The 23,482-nt window shown below is 45.7% G+C and overlaps 1 protein-coding gene across 1 annotated transcript in view; it reads right to left on the bottom strand.

Annotated features, from left to right (window-relative positions):
• LOC111958050 (methylcytosine dioxygenase TET3-like) overlaps positions 1 to 23,482 on the bottom strand; it is an 89,460-nt gene that overhangs the window by 15,787 nt on the left and 50,191 nt on the right. The window contains 1 exon segment of the mRNA XM_070436928.1: positions 15,422 to 15,512. Coding sequence (XP_070293029.1) covers positions 15,422 to 15,512 — 91 coding nt within the window.

Below are 23,482 nucleotides of genomic sequence, written 5' to 3'. Positions count from 1 at the left end.
GAGGGAGGGGTGCAGAGGAGTAGGAAGGGGGAGGGTTGAGAAAAATTTAACACGTATTTTTCACAGGGTTGGATGCAAAGATAATAAGCGTTATAGGGTGTGGTCAAGAGTAACAGTGACTAGGAAAGATTTACGGGACCGAAGGTAAGAATTTATAATCTCTGTTGGTTGGAGATTTGTAATACTCTGTTGCATTGGTTGAAGTGTGGATCGTGTTACCTCTTTCCTAATTTGCCCTGAAGGGGATAAATTGAAGTTTTCAAATTAGTTGAATTGGAAGAAATTGAATGAATTGAGTGTGATGTCTGAGATGGGGTGAAAGGGTTGATTGAGTTGGAATTGAATCGATTGAGTCTTTTTAATGAAAGTTCTTTGAATTGAGTTGGAATGTGAATGCGATGTGTCCGGAGGTATTAATGAAGTTGGAAGGGAGTGTTGAGTTGTGAATTGGGATCCTACTAAAACTGGTCAAACTTCCTCTCGTTTCTTCTCCAGGTTGGAAGACCAAGGGTTTCTGGTTGTCAGTTTCATCCAGATATGGTCCTCCAGCTCGCTGTCTGTAGTCTGATCCTGTTTCTTCTTCAGGTTTATCAATAGCACAACACCTTATCTCTCATACCTACAACACACCACAGAGGATAACATAAGTTACATACGGTTAGTTATATATAAGTTATAGTAAGTGTAGTGTTCCTACTAACCGAGATGCAGGATCTTCCGATTTGACCGAGTAGGGGTCGGGTGGAATACTGCAAAATAACCGGCCAGCGGGAAAGGAATTTGGTGGAGAAGTTTAAATGGGTCCCATAATGGTTTGGGGGGCATTGAGCTAGGTCCTATCCAATAAGAGAGAGTTGGTAGGTTTGTCCGTGGATAGATAGTGAGGTAGGCCTTCACAGCTTTTTCAGAGTTAGGTGTCTTATTTTAGAGAAATCAGGAGCCGGGAAGTATGATCTGCATTTTCCTCTGCTTGGTGGCAGGGAAAGATGTTCCCTCGTAGCACAAATTGGTGGAATCAAATTAAGAAATCCTACATAGTGGTGTGTATTTGTGCATAAAAATCTATATTGATTAGGCAGCTATTATTACTACAGTATATGTATGGACTGATAATGTCTAGAATTTGTGTACTTGGTAGGTTCAGCCTGCCAGGGTGGCTCTGGCTGGCAGGCAGTATGCTCTGCCTGTCGCTTCAGGGCGAGCTTCCAAGATGTCGCCGGGGTGGTTACTTGCCACCAGACCTTTCTTACAGTCAGGGTAGGCAGCTGAAGATGAGGTAGACAAAAGTTCAGATCATCGTTGCTCGTCGTCTCTCTCTCTTCTCTCAATCGCCTCTCTCGCTCTCATTCTCTTCTCCTCTCTCTCTCTCTCCCACTTCTCTCTTCATCTCTCTTCTCATCTCTCTCATCTAATTCTCTCTCTCTCTCCCTCTCCTCCTGTTGGTGTCTCCGTTCGCTCGGTGCTCTCGTGCATCTACTCTATTCTCGTGGTATCCGTGGGTGATATCTCCCCGTGTGTGCTTCCGTTCGGTGGGTGTATACTCTCTCTCTCTCTCTCTCTCGTGGTTCGTCTATCGTGGGGTCTCTCTGTGATTACCCGCTGGCGTCTCCGTACGTGGGGTGATACTCTTCTCTGTGCGGTCTGTACATGACGTCGTCTCGGTGCTCATCTATTCTCCTGGTCTTCTCTGCGTCTGTGACATGCTTTCTGAGGTCGCTGTGGTGTCTGTGTTAGGGTGTAGCGCTGTGGTGTCTGTGAGGGTGAAGGCCCTGTTTTGTCTGTAAGGGTGAGGTCTTGTGGTGTTTCTGGTGACGGGTGAGGCCTTGTGGTGTCTGTGAGGTTGAAGGCTGTGGTGTCTGGTGAGGGTGAGCGTGGCTGTCTGTGAGGTGATTGGCCTTCGTGGTGTTCTGTGGCGTGAGGCTGTCGGTTGCTCTGTGAGGCGGGGTTGAGGCTGTGGGTGTCTCTGTGAGTTCGTGGAGGCTGTGGTGTCTGTGTTGTCGAGGCTGTGGTGTCCTCTGATGGTGAGGGCCTGTGGTCGCTTCTCTGTCACTCGCTCTCTCTCTTTCTCTCTCTCTCTCTCTCGCGTTCGGTGTTCGCTTGCCTGTATGCGGTTCTGCAGTCGTCCCTGTTGCTGTCCTGTTCTGATGGCCCTCTCGTGCAGCGCTGTCGGTTGTTCTGCTTCTCGCACGGTTGACGGTCGTCTCACTGTTGGCTCGCTTCCTTCTTGTCTGCTCTGGCTGACTACCTTGTCTCATGTAGACGGACCTGTCTCTTCCACTCCCTCTCTCTCTGTCCTTCCGAGCTGCTCTAGAAGTTTTCCCTTCTTCCTCTCGTTCTCGTAGACGGACCTGGAAACAGGTTCAGCTTCTGGGACAGTTCCTTCTGCCCAAACAACTCCTAGGAGGAGGAGGAGAGGAAGGGATAGAGGGGGGAGAGAGAGGAGGGGAGACGAGAGGAGGGGGATAGAGCGTGAGAGGGGGAGGGGGGAGGGAAAACAGATGAACAGGTTGTGGTAGTGTGTGTAGTTCACTTTTAGCCGGTCAAGGTCTTAACAAACATGACTTTAAAAAAAGGAGGACATATTATAACAGGTAGCAAAACCTGTTTAAGTTCTAATCTACTGCTGAGGAGTTTCGCTTGATCAGCCTGGGAGCATCCTATATCTGAGTTTCCATGGTGTTATCCACGCCCTACCAAAGTTTGTTCTGTGAAGGTAAGTCAGAGAGTCCCTGAGGTCTGAGTTCTCACCCGGAGAGTGCGCTGGTTAGGGTTCGAGTCCTCCACCCGAGCAGCTTGTTCTGTAGGTCGAGGTCTCACCGCGAGAGTCCTGTGAAGGTCGAGGTCTCACCCAGCTGTAGTGTCTGTGAGGGTGAGGCTGATGGTGTCTAGATGGGAGTTAGAGAGAGGGAGTTTCCCTGTACTGGTCTTAGGGTGCTGCACTGTGACGAGGGAGGTGCTCGCAGCGATTGATGGGTCGTGGGATGGTCTACCCACGATCAGAGTTACTCTACCTCTCTATTCACTGGTTTATTGGCATTTCGTTGGTAGGTTTTTAAACCACTCACTCGGGATGCATGTCTTTAGGGTATAACTAGAACCAGAGTATAGCACACACACAGGAAGTCCACTCAGGGACATTATATGGGTATAGCCTTGCTAAGTTCTAACAACCCTTGAGTCACATTGGTTGTGAGTGAGGTTGACTGGAAAGTTTACTTGCAAACGAGAGTGAGTCACTGGGTAGGGTCTGAGTCTCACTTCTCGAGAGGTCCTGGGTGATGTGTCTTGAGTCGTCCACACCCGAGAGCTCCTGTATCAGGTTCCTGAGTACCCTACAAACGTCGTTTTGTCGAGGAGTCTACCGCTAGGGTTCCCTGACGAGAGGTGCTCAGCCCCCAGAGATGTCCGCTTTTGTGTGAGCTGACTCTGAGTCTCACCTGGAGAGTCCTAATGGTGCCTAAACTCTCGAGATGGATCTACACTCATTTCCATGTTTGGCTTGACAATGAAACAATGGAGTTGGCCCAAGAGCCCAAATCCACCAAACTCTTGGGGACCACGGTCTTACCTCCAGTCCTCTTAATTGTTTTATGCGACCTCATCCAAGCTGTTGTGTAGGGTTGTCGGATTTATGCGAGCACGTATGGTCTCTCGCTGCTTTGACAACAGGATTATACTGGGCGGCTCACAGTTTGCTTCTTAGGAATCGCTTAGGAAACAGAGGACTTGAAGGAGCTTGTAAGGACTGGACTTAGGACGGCAAACAGTATGGAGAACGAATGAGGGTAACATCCAGCCTGAGAGCTTCTTTTGCTCTCTACCACCGAAGGCCAGGTTTGGAATAAATATAAATTGAATGGAATTCTGTTCATCAATTGTAATTTAAAAACACAGCGAAACTACCCCGGCTTCTCTTACAAATTCCCATCGGTACCAGCAGGTGCCTCCTATCCTTGGCACACATCATCACACTTTCATCTTCTCATTCAGGGATCCAATCTGACTCACTGGCGAGTATAACATCAAAGGTAAGACGGACACGAGCAACAGCAGTGTTCTAGATGAGTGTGTGTGTCGTACTACGTCGTTATCACTGTATTATCTGACAAACGCAGTTTTAGTCGGAGAGGCTCCAGGGAATCTCGTTGTCATCCCTCAACATAAATTAGTATTGTATCTATGTTTCGCTCTCTTCATCCGAGAGAATAGGACCTCTTGCGCAGTCTTCTATGGTGTTACCCACATGGCGTTTTATAAACAAGGTGACTCCTTGTCACTTGGTATTATTTTCAGTGGCATTGAGCAGTGTAGCGACTATGGCTTGTCACACAGGGTACCTACGCTTGGACCGGTGCTCTTCATGTCTTTGACGATCTCCCAGTTTCCAACTTGTTTCTGGCAGCGGCGTGCAGGTCTAATCAGGAATCCTCTGGCAAAGCACGGTGTTGTCACACGTGTACTTGGACCCATGGTGTGCTTACCAAAAGTTTATGTACCCTATGAACATCTTCTGCTATTTTACACTCTCCTAAGATTTCCGAGGAAGCTTGTGCAGACTCTTGAGTTTATTCGCACTCATCTTACTTTACGAATGATAAACGGTATCCAACCCCTACTACATATATGAATGCGCAATCTCGCACAATTTACTCACATTGAGAGCAATCCCTGAGACTAAATTAATGGCACATCACAATTTTCCTTCCTTCGTTGCTGTAGGCAGGGATTATTTTCACTAGCTCGGTATAAAACTGGGTTCAAAATTAGATCCTTATCGTTGATGTATTTATACACTTCTGAATGGCCACGATCACAATGCTGGTCATTTTATGAACATTTGAAACATCTTCGCCAATGCTTCGTTATAATCTCCACCCGGGCACAGCCAGAAGGAGGACTGGCCACCCCTCATAGCCTGGTTACCGGGTCAATCCTCTTAGGTTTTTTCTTACCTAGGTTGTTTGGACCGGGTTAACTACGGGAGTTTTTTCCCGTTAGCCACCTCCCAGGCGCCTCGCCTCTGCTTCTCCTGTCCGTTATCTAAGCGCGGACCTGCATCTTGCTGGCTAGCTGAAGTTTTTCGGAGGACGAGGGCTTTTTTAGGGACCGGTTTTCCTGTCAACAGCACTTCGCAGATATTTTTACGCTTCTGTAATGTAGCCTCCACATTTAGGGCTACTTTTGGACTTAAATGGGTGACACACTTTGATTTCTCTAATGGAAGGTTGGAATAGGTTTTTTTTAAGCTCGCGTGGACTGTAGAGATATTTACGAGTCAATTGGGAATACTACACCTTTCTGGGTGCTTGCTTCTAAAAGCCCCTGGACATGTTCTGAAGTCCTGGGTTTGCTCTCGACCAGGCACAGAGTCTTATCGCACATCAGTCAGACCGAGATTGGAATGACCGACGGGTATGGTGGACAAAACATGAAGTGAGAAGGGAAAGTTTCTTTTTAGGGGGGTTTGTGGAGCTCTGAGATCACGATTTGAGAGACGCAAGGTTATAATAGAGCAATAAGAAGGGCAACCGGGTTGTGTCAAGGAGAAGTTGGGGTTATGGATGGGAGTATAAGGGAGGGCGGGGTTGGTGGCCAGAGGAGTTAGGGTAGCCACAGCATAAAAAATACAAATCAAGGAAACTTTATTGGTGTCACAGGTTGCGGCCGAATACAACAATTGTGTCGTCTTGTAACGCGAGTGGTGAAAATGGGGCATGATACGTTACAAAGAGGCCTGTAAAGCGACAGAGCCAGGGGGTGGTAAGGTGGTTTGCGAAGGGGATGAGAAGAGGAGAGAGAGTTTGGTAAGGAAAAGTTGAGGAGTTAGTGAAGTGAGTGGAGAGAAGAAGGGAGGTGTTTAGCGGGAGTGGCGAAGAAGGGGTAGGAGGGAGAAACAGGTGAGGAGAAAAAATGGAAATAAGGGGTGAATAATGAAGAGTAGAAGAGAGAGAAGAGATGAGCGGAAGCGAGGTGTTAAGTAGAAGAGAAAAAGTAAACGAAGCTATATGGAGGCAAGGGGACCACGCGGGTGAGGCAGAGAGGAGGGAAGGTTGTAGTGTGAGGCGGAGTGGGGGTTACTTTAGCAGTGCCAATTAGATGGTGTGGTATGTGTGTGTGGTGCTCTGGGTCGTGGTGGTGTCCCATGTGTGTGTGGTTGTGTGTATGTTACCGTAATTTCGTACATGTTAGGTGGGGTGAAAGTGACTATGCATAGATAAATAAACAGCAACTCTTGTTGGCTGCTTGCTCGCAGGTGTTTGCCAGACAGTTCCGTAACGCAGATCTGGTGGTTGTGTGTTTCTGGTCTCATATCTTCTACATCTGCATGGAGGACGCCTGAGGGCTGTGTCATAAGTTCCGTAATCTATTTGTCCCTTCCTCCCTCCAGTCAGCCTTTTGTCAACATGGGTCTTAGCATTTTTTACTTCACAGTCTCTCTGTTCCAGGAACTTCAGCGGCCCCGACAACTATCAGACACCACGCAGCTAAACCGCGTATTCAAGTTTAACCGTACCTTGGTAGTTTCTGGCTTGGGCAGGCGGCGGTGGTGTCCCACAAGTAGGGAAACTCCTCTGACACAGAACTGGAGACCGGTATGGTCACCGATCGGTGGGTGTCCCTAGTGGTCACTAGAGGTCAAAACTGAGACCTTATGGTCCACTTAGAGGTCAACTGAGGACCGTGGCACGTCAGGATGTGGTGTCCAGTGGTCCCTCGTAGACGGTCAAAAACTGAGCCCGTATGCATTATTGGCGTTAATAGTGTGTCCTTTAGTAACGGTCACTAGAGACGGTTTCAATCAACTGAGACCAGCATCGGTCAGATGTTGTGTCTCCTGTAGATCGAGGTCCACCTAAATAGAAGGTCACACTAGAACACACCCGCTTAGCTGGATGGGTCTAAGAATAGTGGGTTGTCACAATCTACTAAGTGACAGCCACGCTTTCCTGGCCGCTTAACTAGTTACGGGAGAGCTGAGACGCCTTAATAAGCAGTACGATGTAGCGCATGTGTATTGGTGCTCTTTTAGAGCGCGTGACAAGACCATTAGAAGGACAAATAGCTGAGGACCTAAGGCGTCAGTGTTCAAGGTGGTATTGGTTCGTCCCTCATGAGTAAGGATGGTGTTCGACTAAGCGTGGGTCTCATAACTGGTAGAAGATCCAAACAAAGACACCACAAGTGTCGGTGGCCTAGGGATCCTGGGCGTCCGTTCTGAGACGGTCACCTGTAGAGTCGCCAAAACCTGGAGACCGAGGAGTGTTCACAGGCACAATTGATATGTATTGGTAGCACATTGTTGGTGGGTTCCTCTAGATGGGGTCACTAGAGGTTCAAACTGAGACCCGTATGGTTCAGATGTGTGACACTCAGACGGTCACTTAGAGGTCAAAACTGAAACCGATGCCAGATGTGGTGTCCCCTAGATGGTCACTAGAGGTCAACCTGAGACCGATGGTCAGAGTTGGTCCAGTGGGGGCCCTAAAACGGTCCCACTAAGAGGTCAAACAGACCGTATGTCAGGTGTGGTGTCCTCTAGATGGTCACTAGAGGGTCAAACTGAACCGTATGGTCAGGATTGGTTTGTCCTTAAATGGTCACTCGAGGCAGAGAGAAGACTCGCAGAACACGCCCCGTAACGAGTCAGAATTGGTGTATCCTCTAATCAAAGCCATCAAATAATAGTGTGTACCAACCTGAACCGTATGTCAGGATGTGCACGAATCCAACCTTATAGAATGGTCAAACTACAAGGTCCTATTAAACTCTTGGGAGAACCGTCCTGGCTTACACATAGAGTCAAACTGAGAACCCCGTAAGGATTCAGCGATGACGTAGGTTGTCCTCAGTAAGTAAGAGAACCCTGTCGACTTTGACGTGGTTCTCAAACGCATGGCAAGAAGGCAGTTAACCCACTGTTCCTGGGCGCCGAAGACATGGATGTATTGAGTGGCAGACTCGCCCAATGGTGGGTCCGCACCTCTGATACTCAAGAGGGTCTAGGGAGTTGTGGGGAGACCACAATAATCATAAAAAGGGTTGAATGGCACTAACAGATTTACACACTGGGAAAGACCTTAGGTACCCTATGGCTTCAGGGATTGTCGGTGTTCCCAAGTACTGGGTCACCCTAAGGGCTTCATATACAAGAGGACCAGTACTCTTAGGGTCACAGAGTGTTTTGGTATCGTTCTACTAGGTAAGGTGTCAATAAACACAATATAACGACTTTTACAGCAGGAACAAATTAGATGAGTCAACAGGATGACTGGGCTCCGGCACACCACTTCTGAGTTAACGGTCTGAGGCCTTAAGAAAAGAAGGTTCCAAAAGCTGAACAACGTTATAACCCTATGTCAGATGAGTGAGGAATGTAAGTTTACACAGGAAGTTTGTTGTGAATGTATGCACTCCCCAATATTTCTATCAGAACGGTCAATCACAGAAGACTGAGGACACTGAATAGGAGGACTTAAATAGTTCATCGGGGTATTTGAGGGCAGGTTTTCCCTCGTATGGGATGTCAAAATATTAGGATTTAGAGGTATACTACATTTGAAATACATGTAAAAGGAGGGTATGAATCCAACATTCCACCCATGAGGCCACTAGAGGGTGACGATGGTTCTAGGGTAATATTGTTTGTCCGATCAGCAGGAAAAGGGGATAGGCTACTAGAGCTCCATTTACAGTAACCTTTAGCGAAAGGCGGTTTCAAACTGAGACCTTGCATTTCACAGAGTTTGGTTTTGATGTATGTCAAGGGATACTACTTGTTTGGATGACCTTTAGATTTGTCACTTAGAGGGTTCACTAAATCACTTGAGAACGAACCTAAGAGTGTGAGCGGAGTAGGCCATGGTAGATTTTCTCCTTATAGAGCAGGTCACTAACTCCATAAGAAGAGGTGAACAAAAGAGTGTAACCGGAGACTGGGTATGGTCAGGATGTGGCGGTCAATGCCCTTGTTAGTTATTTGGCTCCACAGAGGGTCACAACTGGAGACTGTATGTTCAGGATGGTACCCCTAGAGGTCATTAGAGTTGATCCAACAGAATCCGTACTGGTCATGGTGCTGGGCTCCTCTCTACAGAGCTCATAGAGGTCAAACAGAGCACCGTGTGTACTCTCGGTTCACGGATGTGGTGTCCAGTGGGTTCCTAGACGGCAAATTGCGAGTACCCTGCACATATGGATCATTCGGTGACAAGTGTGGGTCGCTCGGTTAAGTAACCGTTCACCTAGTAGGCTCAAATACGAGACATTTCATACCACGTATGGTCAGGCATGTGCGTGTCCTCTAGAGACGGATCATAATTAGAGGTCCAAGACACGCGGAGAGCGTATGGTCTGAGTTCGTCCTCTAAGATGGCTCATTGAGTCAACAGACCCGTACGCGTCAGGAATGTTGTTCCATGGGTCCTCTACGTCAAACTGAGACCGTATGGTCAGATGTGTGTCAAGTCCTTGACGGTCACATGAGGAGGTCTACACCAGACCTGGATTCAGGACATTGTTCGGCATTTGACCATGCTAGCAATGTATCAGCATGTCAACAGACCGGCCCGATCTGGAGTCAGCACGATGATGGTGGTGAGCGGTACCGTAGCGCTGCTGTGTCGGGCAGGTGGTATCCACAGAGTTTGATCTCAGATCAGAGCGTTCGCAACTCACCCACATACACCAGGGTCTACTACAGGCTTGACACATCAGCCCTCCTCATCCTGAAAGTCCTCTGAACTTCCAGGCTCCATCTCTGTGATCATAACACCTTATTCACCACAAAGCATGACACACCACACAACACACACACGTTGCACACACAGAACACAATATGACAGAGCCCAGAGCACAACACACACACACTATTCCTCATGTAGCCGCATAACCCTTGACAGGTTAGAGTTTTCCATCATAGATGTTTTCTAGCAGCTCGCAGAGTGGTGCACGACAATACAACATCCTGCTAACTTGTGCTACCATTTAACTACACCGCCTAAACCCACTGAACCTTAACCCACTACACTGGCGCTAAATCCCTAACTTAACACACTGCTACCTAACCTTAACCAACTGCTAACCTAAACCTTAACCATACGCCAACCCTAACCTTACATTCTGATTTCACACTTGTCTAAACACATAGAGCTACTCACACGTGCTTAATCTCACAGGCGAAGCTTACCATACTGGCTTAACACACCTAAAACCTTATATACCACCTTGCGAAATCAACCTAAACACTTAACCATACTGCTAACCCTTATACTATTAGAACCATACTGCTAACCTAACCTTAACCACACTGAGCTAAACCCTACAACGTTAAACCCACAAAAAAGACAACTGCTAACCCTACCTAATCAGAGTAAACCACACTGGGCTAAACACCAACCTAACCATCATGTTACAACTGCTAACCCTTAACTTAACGACACCACCAGTTTACTGCTTAACATAAACTTAATTTAACCACACACTCGGCTTCACACACATCCCTTAACGTTAACACCATAACGTGAAACCTCACAACCTTACCCACAACCTGGCACACTATAAACCTTACCATCGAGACACTGCAACCTAACATTACAACACAACAGGCTTAAAACTAAACACTAGTAACCACTAACATATAGCCACAACTACTAAAACCTTCCAAAACGACAACACTAGACCAACTAACACTCTATAAGATGACAGTCTGAAACTCTTAAAACCAAGGCAACCACCTATACCTTAACCACACGCTATAACTCTATGTAACCATTAACACCACACTGCTGCATATGTAACTTTTTAGAAAAACCTAAGACCTTGTTCATACACTCATCACACGCTAGGTAAATCAAACCTTTACACACACATGTTTACTACACTCTAGCACCCTAACCTTTAAACCCACATCTTGCGGAACCCCTAACCCCCCTCATTTGCTGCTTAATTTCATGAAAAATACGATAACGCGACAAACAAAGAAAAACTGCTAACCCTAAAACCCTTTATCGAACGCGCTCTAACCCAGACATTTAAACAACATCACACTAGAGCTAACCTAAAACCTAACCACAGTCAAATACACCACTGAGGATAACCTAAAACTTCACAATCCCACTAACAAAGCTCACTTCTAATCACCTGTAAAAAAACTAACTCACATAACCCCAAAACCTCTAACGATATACAAGCCAATATGAAACCAAGCCCCTAACACACAACACCAACTACCTGCTTATGAACTGAATCCACGCCTCAAATTATCCGCCTATACCAACAGATTTTTTAAGTGTATCTCTGGACTAAGAGCGACTAACACTTCAAACAATATATTATCTAGCATTAAGCTTAACCGCACTAACACTTATTAAGCACACCCAAAGCTTATAAACAAAAAACCTTAGAACAATTTACTGTCACCAGAGCGGTTCACTTGCAACCTTAACCAACACTGGCTAACGATCGTAAACACATACAACGGCACACATAGAATATCACACACTATGACTAACGTTGGCATTACATCCCATAACCAAAAAACCTTCGGCTAAGCCACAAAATCCTATAACCACACTCCAGCCTAAACGATCGATTTACAACCTTAGACCATTCTCATGTTACATCACTTCAATCCCTAACCTTTAACTTACAACCAATCGACTTACTAGGCTATAATCCTTTAGACCTACATTTGAAAATGCTGCATATTTAGCAGCACAAATCGTACTGGCGATATCCCTATTCCACTAACAAACACTGGCAACCCTACACATAATACGCATCGACTCCGGCTAAGCCTTTATAAGCCAATCTAAGCGCACATGACAACTTCTCCTAGGGCCACCTAACACACTCTGAACCCTCCCAACCAACACTGCTAGGAGACCGCACCTACCACACCAACCGGCTAAAATTGCGCACTTAACACATTTAACCACTTAACCTCAACCCTAAACCTTTAAACCATATCACAAACATCTACCAATACCCCAACTCACAACTAGGGCTTTAATACCCTAACCATAACAACTGGCGTAACCCTAAAACCTTAACACAACAACTACTGCTAACCTTAACCTTAACCACAACTGCTAACCTTTAACCTTAACCACCTGCTTAAACCCTAACTTCTTAACCACACTGCTCACCTACCTTTAACCACACTGCTAACCCTAACTTAAAACACACTGCCCTAACCTAACCTTAACCCACTGCTAACCCTAACCTTAACCACACGGATGGACTAAAATACAGGTTGGACAGCAAATGAAAGATGCATTAGTTATTAATGCAACCGCTGAGTTAGATTTTTAAATTAACGTTACTAGAGCATACAGTGTTGCGTCTTACAGCCAGACTAGTGCCCGCAATAATGGCGGACAAATGCGTTTTACATTTTTCACATAAATACGGAATAACATCATAAATGCTCTACTTTTGACGGCTCATCAGAATCTTGGGCAAGTGGTCCTTGTCAAATAATGCTTGCTTGGTTGTAAACGTCGTCTTAACTTACGGATTAGGCAGCTAAGCAATAGCTATGTGGCCACAAATGCCCAATGTTTCAAAACGCAATACTAAGGAAATTCCGAAAATGCAATATACTCGCAATAAATGATATAACTCGGTTTAAATAATTCGTTATGATGTTTCTAACACACCTATATCGAATTAAATTACAGACGGATATCATTAAGGTCGATAATGAGCGTTTCAAAAATGCAATCCTGAGGTCTGCTTTGTGTAATGACGAACGTCGAAATAGAGAGCTCCTCGTTCCTTGGCCTTTTTATAAGCTCTGAAGACTACGTAAGAAACTCCATTCCACTTCTCATTGGTTACTGACATCCAGGGGAAGGCGGGTGCAGTTCATGTCGACCCATAGGATACATACAGAGCTTTAAACTGATCTGAGAACAGAGCCTCGTTTTCAGACCTTCGCAGTTCCTGTCATGGATTTCGCTGCAGAAAGAGTTCTGGTTCACCCACAGACATAATTCAAACMYMWRWYGAAYATAGAGATTGTTTTCTATCCAATAGTAATAATAATATGCATATTGTACGAGCAAGAATTGAGTACGAGGCAGTTTAATTTGGGAACGATAAATGTCCAAGTTGAAACAGCACCCCCTGTAGTGTCAAGAGTTACTCAGATGTTCGCCCACAGCTCACCTTTTCCTCCCTGTGTATCATACATGTCATGTTGATGTCATGTCACCCCTGAGCGGGTCTACTATGGTGGGACACATGTGGCTCTGTCCTGAATGGGAACTCATTCCCCAATCACCAGCCAGTCGGAAGGAGTGGGCTTGGCCTCCATAGGGGTGGGCCAATGGGGTCAGAGGTGGGTTCAGGGGTCGGGAGAAGACTATAGAGGGCTTTAGTTCTTAAGTCACCTCTCAAATAGAAACAAAGAGGGATCTTCCCCTCTTCTCCTCACCCATCCCCCGCATCTGCTACCCCGCCCTCTCTCAGGAGAGTGATGAGTCACTGGTCTATGGAAATATCCTCTGTTACTATAATGGCCAGTCACTCTCGACCCCGGTCCCCTATACAGCAATGTATGGGACATGCACTAAGCAGCCCCCCCCCCCCCTCATATTTAGTCAGCAAAAACACTGATCCCAAGACATTCCAGCTGCCAATGAACTATTCCTGTTTTGTCAGTTGAGATTTCCCCGACTTTTAGGGTACTGAATTGGTAAATGTGATTAAGTAGCTACTGTATGTAATGTTTCCATTCACTAGTTTCACGTTACAATACTCCCAAGAGAAAGCCTCAAACCGAGTCTATCTATTTCCTAATGCAAATGTATCCCTGTTTGACTCTCTCTCAATGTCTCCCCCCTTCTTTCTCTCATCGCTCTCTATCTCTCTCCGTCTGTTCCTCTCCTCTGTCTCTTCATCTCATCTCTGTCTCTCCTCTGATTTCGCATTTCAGTCATTTAGCAGACACTCTTACCCAGAGTGATTTAAGGAGCAATTAGGGTTATGTGCCTTGCTCAAGGGCACATAGACATATTTTTCACCTAGTTGGCTCTGGGTATCGAACCAGTGACGTTTCGGTTACTGGCCCAACGCTTTAAACCGCTAGGCTACCTGCTGCCTCTCTCTCCTCATCTCCTTTCCTCTCACTGTGCCTATCCCTCTGTTCTGTCTAATCTGCTGATACTGATAGTTCCTGTTCCTCCTATTGGATTCTGGGTCAGGGATTCCCTGGGGACAGGATCAGAGGAGTGGGGACGGGAGAAGGGGATGGAGAAAAGGGAGAGGGGGATAGACAGCAGTGCTGGGGGAGAGGGAGAGAAATAAAGAGAGAGAAAGGGAGGCAGGGAGAGAGGGAGGGAGAGAGAGAGTGATGCTAGCTCAAAGCTGTGGGAGAGTTGGATGCCAAGACAGCAGGCCATAGCCAGCAGCTTTGGATAACCTCCTGTTCACAGGCAGAGGTGACGAGAGAGGGAGAGGAGAGAGCGGGAGAAAGAAAGGGAGGGAGAGAAGGACAGAAAAGGAGAGGAAGAGAGGGAGAGACGGAGAGGGAAAGGGAGAGAACAGCTAACTGTTCCAGGAAAATCAGGAGGCTGCCATCAAGAGTTTTGTGGCAATAATCTAGGGGGCTAAAATTCCTGAACAAGCACACTACAACAGTATTCTGTAGTGTTTCCTCCACCCATCTATTCCCTGATATTTCCCCTCYGGTTAAGGCTATTTCAGTCCTTGCTCCTTTGCACTATGTCTTATCTATAGGGAAATACACTACATATACACAAAAGTATGTGGACACAGCACACAGCTTTGCAATAAAACATTGTCAAATGAATGGCCTTACTGAAGAGCTCAGTGACTTTCAACGTGGCACCACCTCGGTCAACTGTAAGTGCTGTTATTTTGAAGTGGAAACGTCTTGGAGCAACAAAGGCTCAGTCGCAAAGTGGTAGGCCGCACAAGCTCACAGAACGGGACCGCTGAGTGCAGAAGCGCGTAAAAATTGTCTGTCCTAGGTTGCAACACTCACTACCAAGTTCCAAACTGCCTCTGGAAGCAATGTCAGCACAAGAACTGTTCGTTGGGAGCTTCATGAAATTGGTTTCTATGGCTGAGCAGCCGCATACAAGCCTAAGATCACCAATGCACAATGCCAAGCGTCGTCTGGAGTGGTGTAAAGCTCGCCGCCAACGGTCTCTGGAGCAGTGGAAACGCGTTCTCTGGAGTGATGAATTACGCTTCACCATCCGGCAGTCCGATGGACGAATCTGGGTTTGACGGATGCCAGGAGAAAGCTACCTGRCCCAATGCGTAGTGCCAACTGTAAAGTTTGGTGGAGGAGGAATAATGGTCTGGGGCTGTTTTTCATGGTTCGGGCTAGGCCCCTTAGTTCCAGTGAAGGGAAATCTTCGCTACAGCAAGTCTGCTCCAGAAGTCTCACCTGGTCTCCATCAGCTCTCGTATGGAGGCCACAGTGGGCCCGGAGCCCAGGTGATTGTAGTACGGACCCTCATCCTTCTCCAGGACTTGCTCTGGGAAGAGGAGAGAGAGAGAATTACAAAGAGTTCACAATGCAATATAGTACACCTCTAATTCAACCACATACTTTTTTACTTCCTCACAATAATATCTGTATTATTTGGATTAGTGCAGGGCTGTTCTGTGACATTGAAGGTATCAGAAGTAGTAGTGATTGCATATTCATATCTAACAGGCCATGGAAACCAAGAGGGACCATAGATAGGTGTGACTGAAGATAGATGTAAAGCCACACACACTTCCTCTAACCTGAAACTGACTATGCTGAAACTGACTATGTTATAACTGGGGGGATAGTCGGGGTGGGGGCACTACATTAGAACCAAGGCTGTTTGAGGGAGTGAATGAATCAGTGTGTGGTGTGTGGTGTGTGTGTGTGTGTGTGTTTAACTCTTCTTGTGGGGACCAGAAGTCCCCACAAGAATAGTAAACAAACAAACAAACATTTGACCAACTGGGGACATTTTGTTAGTCCCCGCAAGGTCAAATGTTATTTCTACGGGGTTTAGGGTTAAGGTTAGAATTAGTGTTAGGAGCTAGGGTTAGGTTTAGGGTTAAGGTTAGGGTTAGGTTTAAGGTTAAGGTAAAGGTAAGAGTACAGGTTAGGATTAGAGTTAGGTTTAGGGTTAAGGGTTAGGGAAAATAAGATTTTGAATGGGACTTAATTGTGTGTCCCCACAAGGGTAGCTGTAATAGATTGTGTGTGTGTAACAAGGGAGGCTAGAGGATGAGAGTGTGTGTGTGGTGTGTTGTGTAACAAGGGAGGCTAGAGGATGAGAGTGTGTGTGTGTGTGGTAACAAGGGAGGCTAGAGGATGAGAGTGTGTGTGTGTGTGTGTAACAAGGGAGGCTAGAGATGAGAGTGTGTGTGTGTGTGGTGTTAACAAGGGAGGCTAGAGGATGAGAGTGTGGTGTGGTGTGTAACAAGGGAGGCTAGAGGATGAGAGTGTGTGTGTGTGTACAAGGGAGGCTAGAGGATGAGAGTGTGTGTGTGTGTAACAAGGGAGGCTAGAGGATCGAGAGTGTGTGTTGTAACAAGGGAGGCCGAGGATGAGAGTGTGTGTGTGTAACAAGGAGGCTAGAGGATGAGAGTGGGTGTGTGTGTAACAAGGGAGGTCAGAGGATGAGAGTGTGGTGTGTGTAAACAAGGGAGGCTAGAGGATGAGAGTGTGTGTGTGTAACAAGGGAGGCTAGAGGATGAGAGTGTGTTGTGTGTGTAACAAGGGAGGCTAGAGGATGAGAGTGTGTGTTGTGTTAACAAGGGAGGCTAGAGGATGAGAGTGTGTGTGTGTGTAACAAGGGAGGCTAGAGGATGAGAGTGTGTGTAGTGTGTAACAAGGGAGGCTAGAGGATGAGAGTGTGTGTGTAACAAGGGAGGCTAGAGGATGAGAGTGTGTGTGTGTGTAACAAGGGAGGCTAGAGATGAGAGTGGTGTGTGTGTGTAACAGGGAGGCTAGAGGATGAGAGTGTGTGTTGTGTAACAAGGGAGGCTAGAGGAATGAGAGTGTGTGTGTGTAACAAGGGAGGCTAGAGGATCGAGAGTGTGTGTGTGTAACAAGGGAGGCTAGAGGATGAGAGTGTGTGTGTGTGTAACAAGGGAGGCTAGAGGATGAGAGTGTGTGTGTGTAACAAGGGAGGCTAGAGGATGAGAGTGTGTGTGTGTAACAAGGGAGGCTAGAGGATGAGAGTGTGTGTGTATCTGGTTGAGAGGCAATGAGATCACATTCCAGTGACAGTGCAGGGAGGAACCAAGCAAGGCGTGGTCAGAAGTAGGCGGGAAACGCTACATAGGACTAGTAGCCTAAATAGAACTGTGTGTGTGAAAATTGTTGTGTGAGAGGCAGAAGTCGTCTCATTTTTGTAAGCAGCAGAGTGGAGGGCAGTGTAAAAGTATACTTGCTTCTCTGAGAGAGTAGGAGAGACAGATTTTTTGAAAGAGAAGTGTGTGTGTGTGTGAGGGAGGGAGGGAGGGAGGGAGTCAGGTTTAGGGCTGTGGCGGTCATGAAATTTTGTCCGCTGGTTATTGTCATGAAAAAAGACTGCCGGTCTCACAGTAATTTACTATTAATTAACATAAACATGTTTAGCATCTCCAYGCCTCCACACATACAAGCCAGTGATGCATGCCTTCGGAACATCTACGTTTAAAAAAGTCTAATMAATCAATTTAATATACACCATCACAATAAATCCATTATTTATTTTAGTCAGGTCTAAAGAAACATTATGATATGAAGAAAATGTATTTCAGGAGAACAGAATATGAGTTGGCCTACTGTATGTTAGTTATCTGGCTATGCTCCATGCCATAGGCTGTAGGCTTTTTCATTCAGCTGACAAGATATGCTTATAAGTCTCCTCCATTATCTTTATTTTATATGATTTTATAGTAAGAAGAATATAATTGAACTTCGCTGAATGAAATAGAAAGGATATTTTTCCCATTACGGAGCGAGTGCGTATATGAAGTGGCTATGTTGAGCGTAAAAGTGATCATTTGAAACAGGTCCTATAGGGTACGTTAGATTTAGAGTTATTTGGCAACTTTAGTTGTTAATAATACAAACCTTAGAAAGTCTTAGAAATCAGAACATATAGTATATGGGCTACATGATGTGACTATAGGCTATTGATGGTTTGATAAAGTAGCAAAAAAAGGTTGAGCTCTGTTCCTTGTCTCAGGCTGCACAACTGTTCTCTCAAGTATTCATATATTCAACCATGAGACTGTTCTCAATTTAATTTGGTCTTTACTAATATGTCAAATTAATTTTGATTTATAATTGGCCATRATCAAAACGGGCAGGAAGAGGGGCAGGGGAAAACAGACAAAGCATATTCTGAAAGTATTCAGACCCCTTGACTTTTTCCACATTTTGTTACATTACAGCCTTATTCTAAAATGMATTAATAAAAAACATGTCTCAATCTACACACAATACCCCATAATGACAAAGCTAAAATAGGTTTTGAGAAATGTTTGCAAATGTATTCAGACCCTTTGCTATGAGACTCAAAAATTAGCTCAGGTGCATCCTGTTTCCATTGATCATCCTTGAGATGTTTCTACAACTTGATTGGAGTCCACCTGTGGTAAATTCAATTGATTGGACATGATTTGGAAAGGCACACACCAGTCTATATAACGTCCCCCAGTTGACAGTGCATGTCAGAGCAAAAACCAAGCCATGAGGTCGAAGGAATTGTCCGTAAAGCTTCAAGAGAGGATTGTGACGAGGCACGGATCTGGGGAAAGGTACCAAAAAATGTCTGCATCATTGAAGGTCCAAGAACACAGTGGTTTCCATCATTCTTAAATGGAAGAAGTTTTGAACCACCAAGACTCTTCCTAGAGCTGGCCGTCCAGCAAAATTMAGCAATCGYGGGAGAAGGGACTTTTTTCAGGGAGGTGACCAAGAACCRYATGGTCACTCTAACAGAGCTCCAGAGTTCCTCTGTGTTGATGGGAGAACCTTTCAGAAGMACAACCATCTCTGGAGCACTCCACCAATCAGGACTTTATGGTAGATAGGCCAGACGGAAGCCACTCCTCAGTAAAAAAGCACATGACAGCCCACTTGGAGTTTGCCAAAAGGCACCTAAAGGACTCTCAGATAATAAGAAACAAGATTCTCTGGTCTGATGAAACCAAGATTGAACTCCTTGGCTTGAATGCCAAGCATCACGTTTGGAGGAAATCTGGCACCATCCCTACGGTGAGGCATGGTGGTGGTAGCATCATGCTGTGGGGATGTTTTTCAGCAGGTAGTGACTGGGAGACTAGTCAGGATCGAGGGAAAGATGAACGGAGCAAAGTACAGAGAGATCCTGCTCCAGAGCACTCAGGACCTCAGACTGGGGCGACAACCCTGAGCACACAGCCAAGACAACACAGGAGTGGTTTCAGGACATGTCTCTAAATGTCCTTGATTGGCCCAGCCAGAGCCCCGACTTGAACGCGATCAAACATATCTGGAGACCTGAAAATAGCTGTGCAGCGACGCTCCCCATCCAACCTGACAGAGCTTGAGAGGATCTGCAGAGAAGAATGGGAGAAACTCCCCAAATACAGGTGTGCCAAGCTTGTAGCGTCATACCCAAGAAGACGCGAGGCTGTAATCGCTGCCAAAAATGCTTCAACAAAGTGAATGTGATATTTCCGGGGGGGTTTTGTGGATAAATTTGCAAAAAAAATCMAACAACCTGTTTTTACTTTGTCATTATGGGGTATTGTGTGTAGATTGGTGAAGAAGAAAAACGATTTTAATACATTTTAGAAGAAGGCTGTAACGTAATAAAATGTGGAAAAAGTCAAGGGGTTCGAATGCACTGTATCATCTGTATTCGCTAATCCAGTGCATGGAGGCCGCAAGCTTTTCCGCCAATCCGTTTTGTAGGCTACTTTGCTTTTATAGCGGAGCATATGCTTAATATGAGTAGTTAAGCATTAAATATAAGAAAATGTATTTCACGCCATACATCAACCACTATTTGAGGAGCATGCTCTCGCTGCCTGACAGGGGATATACCGGTCAAACTCTGTATGCCTTGGGCTCTCCAACCCTGTACCCATGCTTAGTTTTGGAAACTATGTGAAATTTGTTCACGAAAATCGCAACGAAACATATACTACATGACCAAAGGTTTGTGGACATCAGCTCATCGAACATCTCATTCCAAAATCATGCGCATTAATTTGGAGTTGTTCTCCCCTTTGCTGCTWRAACAGCATCCACTCTTCTGGGAAGGCTTTCCACTAGATGTTGGAACAAAGCTGCGGGGACTTGCTTTCATTCAGCCACAAGAGCATTAGTGAGGTCGGGCACTGATGTTGGGCGATTAGGCCTGGCTCACAGTCGGCGTTCCAATTCATCCCAAAGGTGTTCGATGGGGTTGAGGAGATCAGGGCTCTGTGCAGGCCAGTCAAGTTCTTCCATTCCGATCTCGACAAATCATTTCTGTATGGACCTCGCTTTGTGCACAGGGGCGTTGTCATGCTGAAACCGGAAAGGGTCTTTTCCAAACTGTTGCCACAAAGTTAGAAGCACAAAATTGTCTAGAATGTCAATGTATACTGTCGCGTTAAGATTTCCATTCACTGGAACTAAAGGGCCTAGCCCAAACCATGAAAAACAGCCCCAGACCATTATTCCTCCTCCACCAAACTTTACAGTTGGCACTATGCATTCAGGCAGGTAGCGTTCTCCTGGAATCCGCCAAACCCAGATTTGTCCGTTGGACTGCCAGCTGGTGAAGCATGATTCATCACTCCAGAGAACGCGTTTCCACTGCTCCAGAGTCCAATGGCGGCGAGCTTTACACCACTCCAGACGACGCTTGGCATTGCACATGGTGATCTTAGGCTTCTGTACGGCTGCTCGGCCATGGAAACCCATTTCATTAAGCTCCCAACTAACAGTTCTTGTGCTGAGATTGCTTCCAGAGGCAGTTTGGAACTCGGTAGTGAGTGTTGCAACCATCCTATCACTTCGCGGCTGAGACCTTGTTGCTCCCAGACGTTTCCACTTCACAATAACAGCAATTACAGTTGACCGGGGGAGCTCTAGCTGGGCAGAAATTTGGCAAACTGACATGTTGGAAAGGTGGCATCCTATGACGGTGAAACATTGCAAGTCACTGACCTCTTCAGTAAAGCCATTCTACTGCCAATGTTTGTCTATGGAGATTGCAAGCTGTGTGCACAATTTTATACACCTATCAGCAACGGGTGTGTCTGAAAAAGCCGAATCCAATCATTTGAAGGGGTATCCACAATCTTTTGTATGGTATATTTACAACAGTTTAGTGTATTTAGTGTAGTTTAGTGTATTTAGTGTATTTCACTAAAAACTGTTGACAGCACGTCTGCGCGCTTGAGAAAGGAATAAAGGAGAGAGAAGGAGATGGAAACTCATGATGGTGAGATATTCTGTACAGCTACAGGTGATGTGTTACCCATTTCATTATGAAAATATAAACAATTTCCTATTATTAGGCTATTCAAAATCAAATACAAATTCACAAATTCACTGTATAGGCTAGACCAAATATGTGCCACAGACATGTTAAATCCGTTAAGTTTGATGTTTTTCTGCCATGCGTAATATGAGAGGCTATGTATTGTATTATGGCACAATCATCATTTTAATTCAGATTTTTGGGGGGCTTTGGCTCATAAACATGATATGCCTAAGCTCTAATATGCATWTGGGTGTTTTGAATTAATCATCACATCAGAAAACGCTGTCCATTTCGTTGTTAYGCTTTGAAATAACATCCACAACAACCATGTTTTACACCGTTTCAAACTGCTGTTGAACTTCTTTCTTTAAATTGATCATCACAGTGAGGTGAGTTTTAAAAGTAAGATAGGCCTACTGTTTTGATGGTACGCTTTTGATGTGATTTCCAATAGCATTTGCACTGATGTCAGTGGTTAGATGGACAATAGAGCCCTGAGTACCAGGCAATTAGGACCTGATGGTCATTAGCAAGTTGGGTACTACCAAAGAATGTCCAGAGTGCATAAAAGGAGATTACTGTAACTCAACAATCACGCAGAACTTTACTGCGTTCATGACTCATGATTGCCGGTGTGGTGGTAATACGGTCACAGCAACAGCCCCAGTCAGGTTACACATGGGGTGTTTCAGTGTGGTGTTGTCAGGGGAGTGTGTAGGCTTCACTATGGAGACCCATTGTCTGGCGCCCTTGGCTTTTGGTAACAGCCAACAGCCTTACAGCACAGCAAGTGTTCCCTGCATCTCTCCCTAAAGGGCTTTATTGGCATGGGAAACATATATGTTTACATTGCCAAAGCAAATGAAATAGATAATAAACAAAAGTGAAAATAACAATTACAAATGTACAGTAAACATTACTACATTCACAAAAGTTCCAAAGGAATAGAGACATTTCAAATGCCATATTATAGGTATGTACAATGTTGTAATGATGTGCTAATAGTTAAAGTACAAAAGGGAAAATAAATAAACATAAATATGGGTTGTATTTACAATGGTGTTTGTTCTTCACTGGTTGCCCTTTTCTTGCTGCTCTGATGGCACACCGTGTACTCTCATGAGTGTCAGGTTCTTGTCCAGTTCTGACATTTAGGTCGCCACAGACTAGTAAATGTCCCTGGGCCTGGACATGATTGATTTCCCCCTCCAGGATGGAGAAGATGTCTTCATTAAAGTCTGGCGATTCTATTGGGGGGATATAGGTAGCACACAAGGTCATTTTTCTCTGTTGACATCATTTGGGGGGTGGGTTAGGTCTGCTCTATACCAAATTAGCATACCCCCTGAGTCTATTCCCTGTTTCACACCTGGTAGTTTGGTGGATGGGACTTCCAGCTCTCTGTATCCTAGAGGGCAACCAGTTAGTCCATCTCCTCTATACCAGGTTTCTTGTAGGATGATAATGTCTGTATTTCCAATTTCTTTGGTGAAGTCTGGGTTCCTGCTCTTTAGYCCAAAGGCAGATGACCTTAGACCTTATTTACTCCAGGATGAGATGGAGAAAGTTTTGTGTTTCATAGTGTCTAGTGTTGTTTTCGTGTGGTTTAGGGACCATTACAGTAGGTGTGAGCAGAGCATGTTGAGCATCTGATACATACCTCTTATGTCACGGGATGGTGTTTGGGCGGGTGTAATAGTGGGGGTTGGGCCTGTTGCTCTGCTCACAGCCTGGGCATATGTGCACCTTTTATGTTGAGGTCCTTGCTGCAGGGGCAGGGGGCATGGGGGGCAGAAGGGCATTGAGACTGATCTGGCGGGCCTATATAGGGTGTTGCTAGGGTTTGTTTGGGGAGGGGTCAACTGGTTGGGGTGGGGATGTGGCTGGTGGTGCTGTGGTCTGGGTGTAGGTCCTCTTGGTGTGGATCCTGTTGGTGCAGATCCTCCATCACGCAGTTCTGGGAGAGTGTCTGGCTGGTCTGGGCGGGGTGTCCGTTTCTCTGT

The sequence above is a fragment of the Salvelinus sp. IW2-2015 genome, linkage group LG33, assembly GCF_002910315.2.
Source record: "Salvelinus sp. IW2-2015 linkage group LG33, ASM291031v2, whole genome shotgun sequence".
NCBI lineage: Eukaryota > Metazoa > Chordata > Actinopteri > Salmoniformes > Salmonidae > Salvelinus > Salvelinus sp. IW2-2015.
This window is presented reverse-complemented; position numbering and strand designations above follow the sequence as displayed.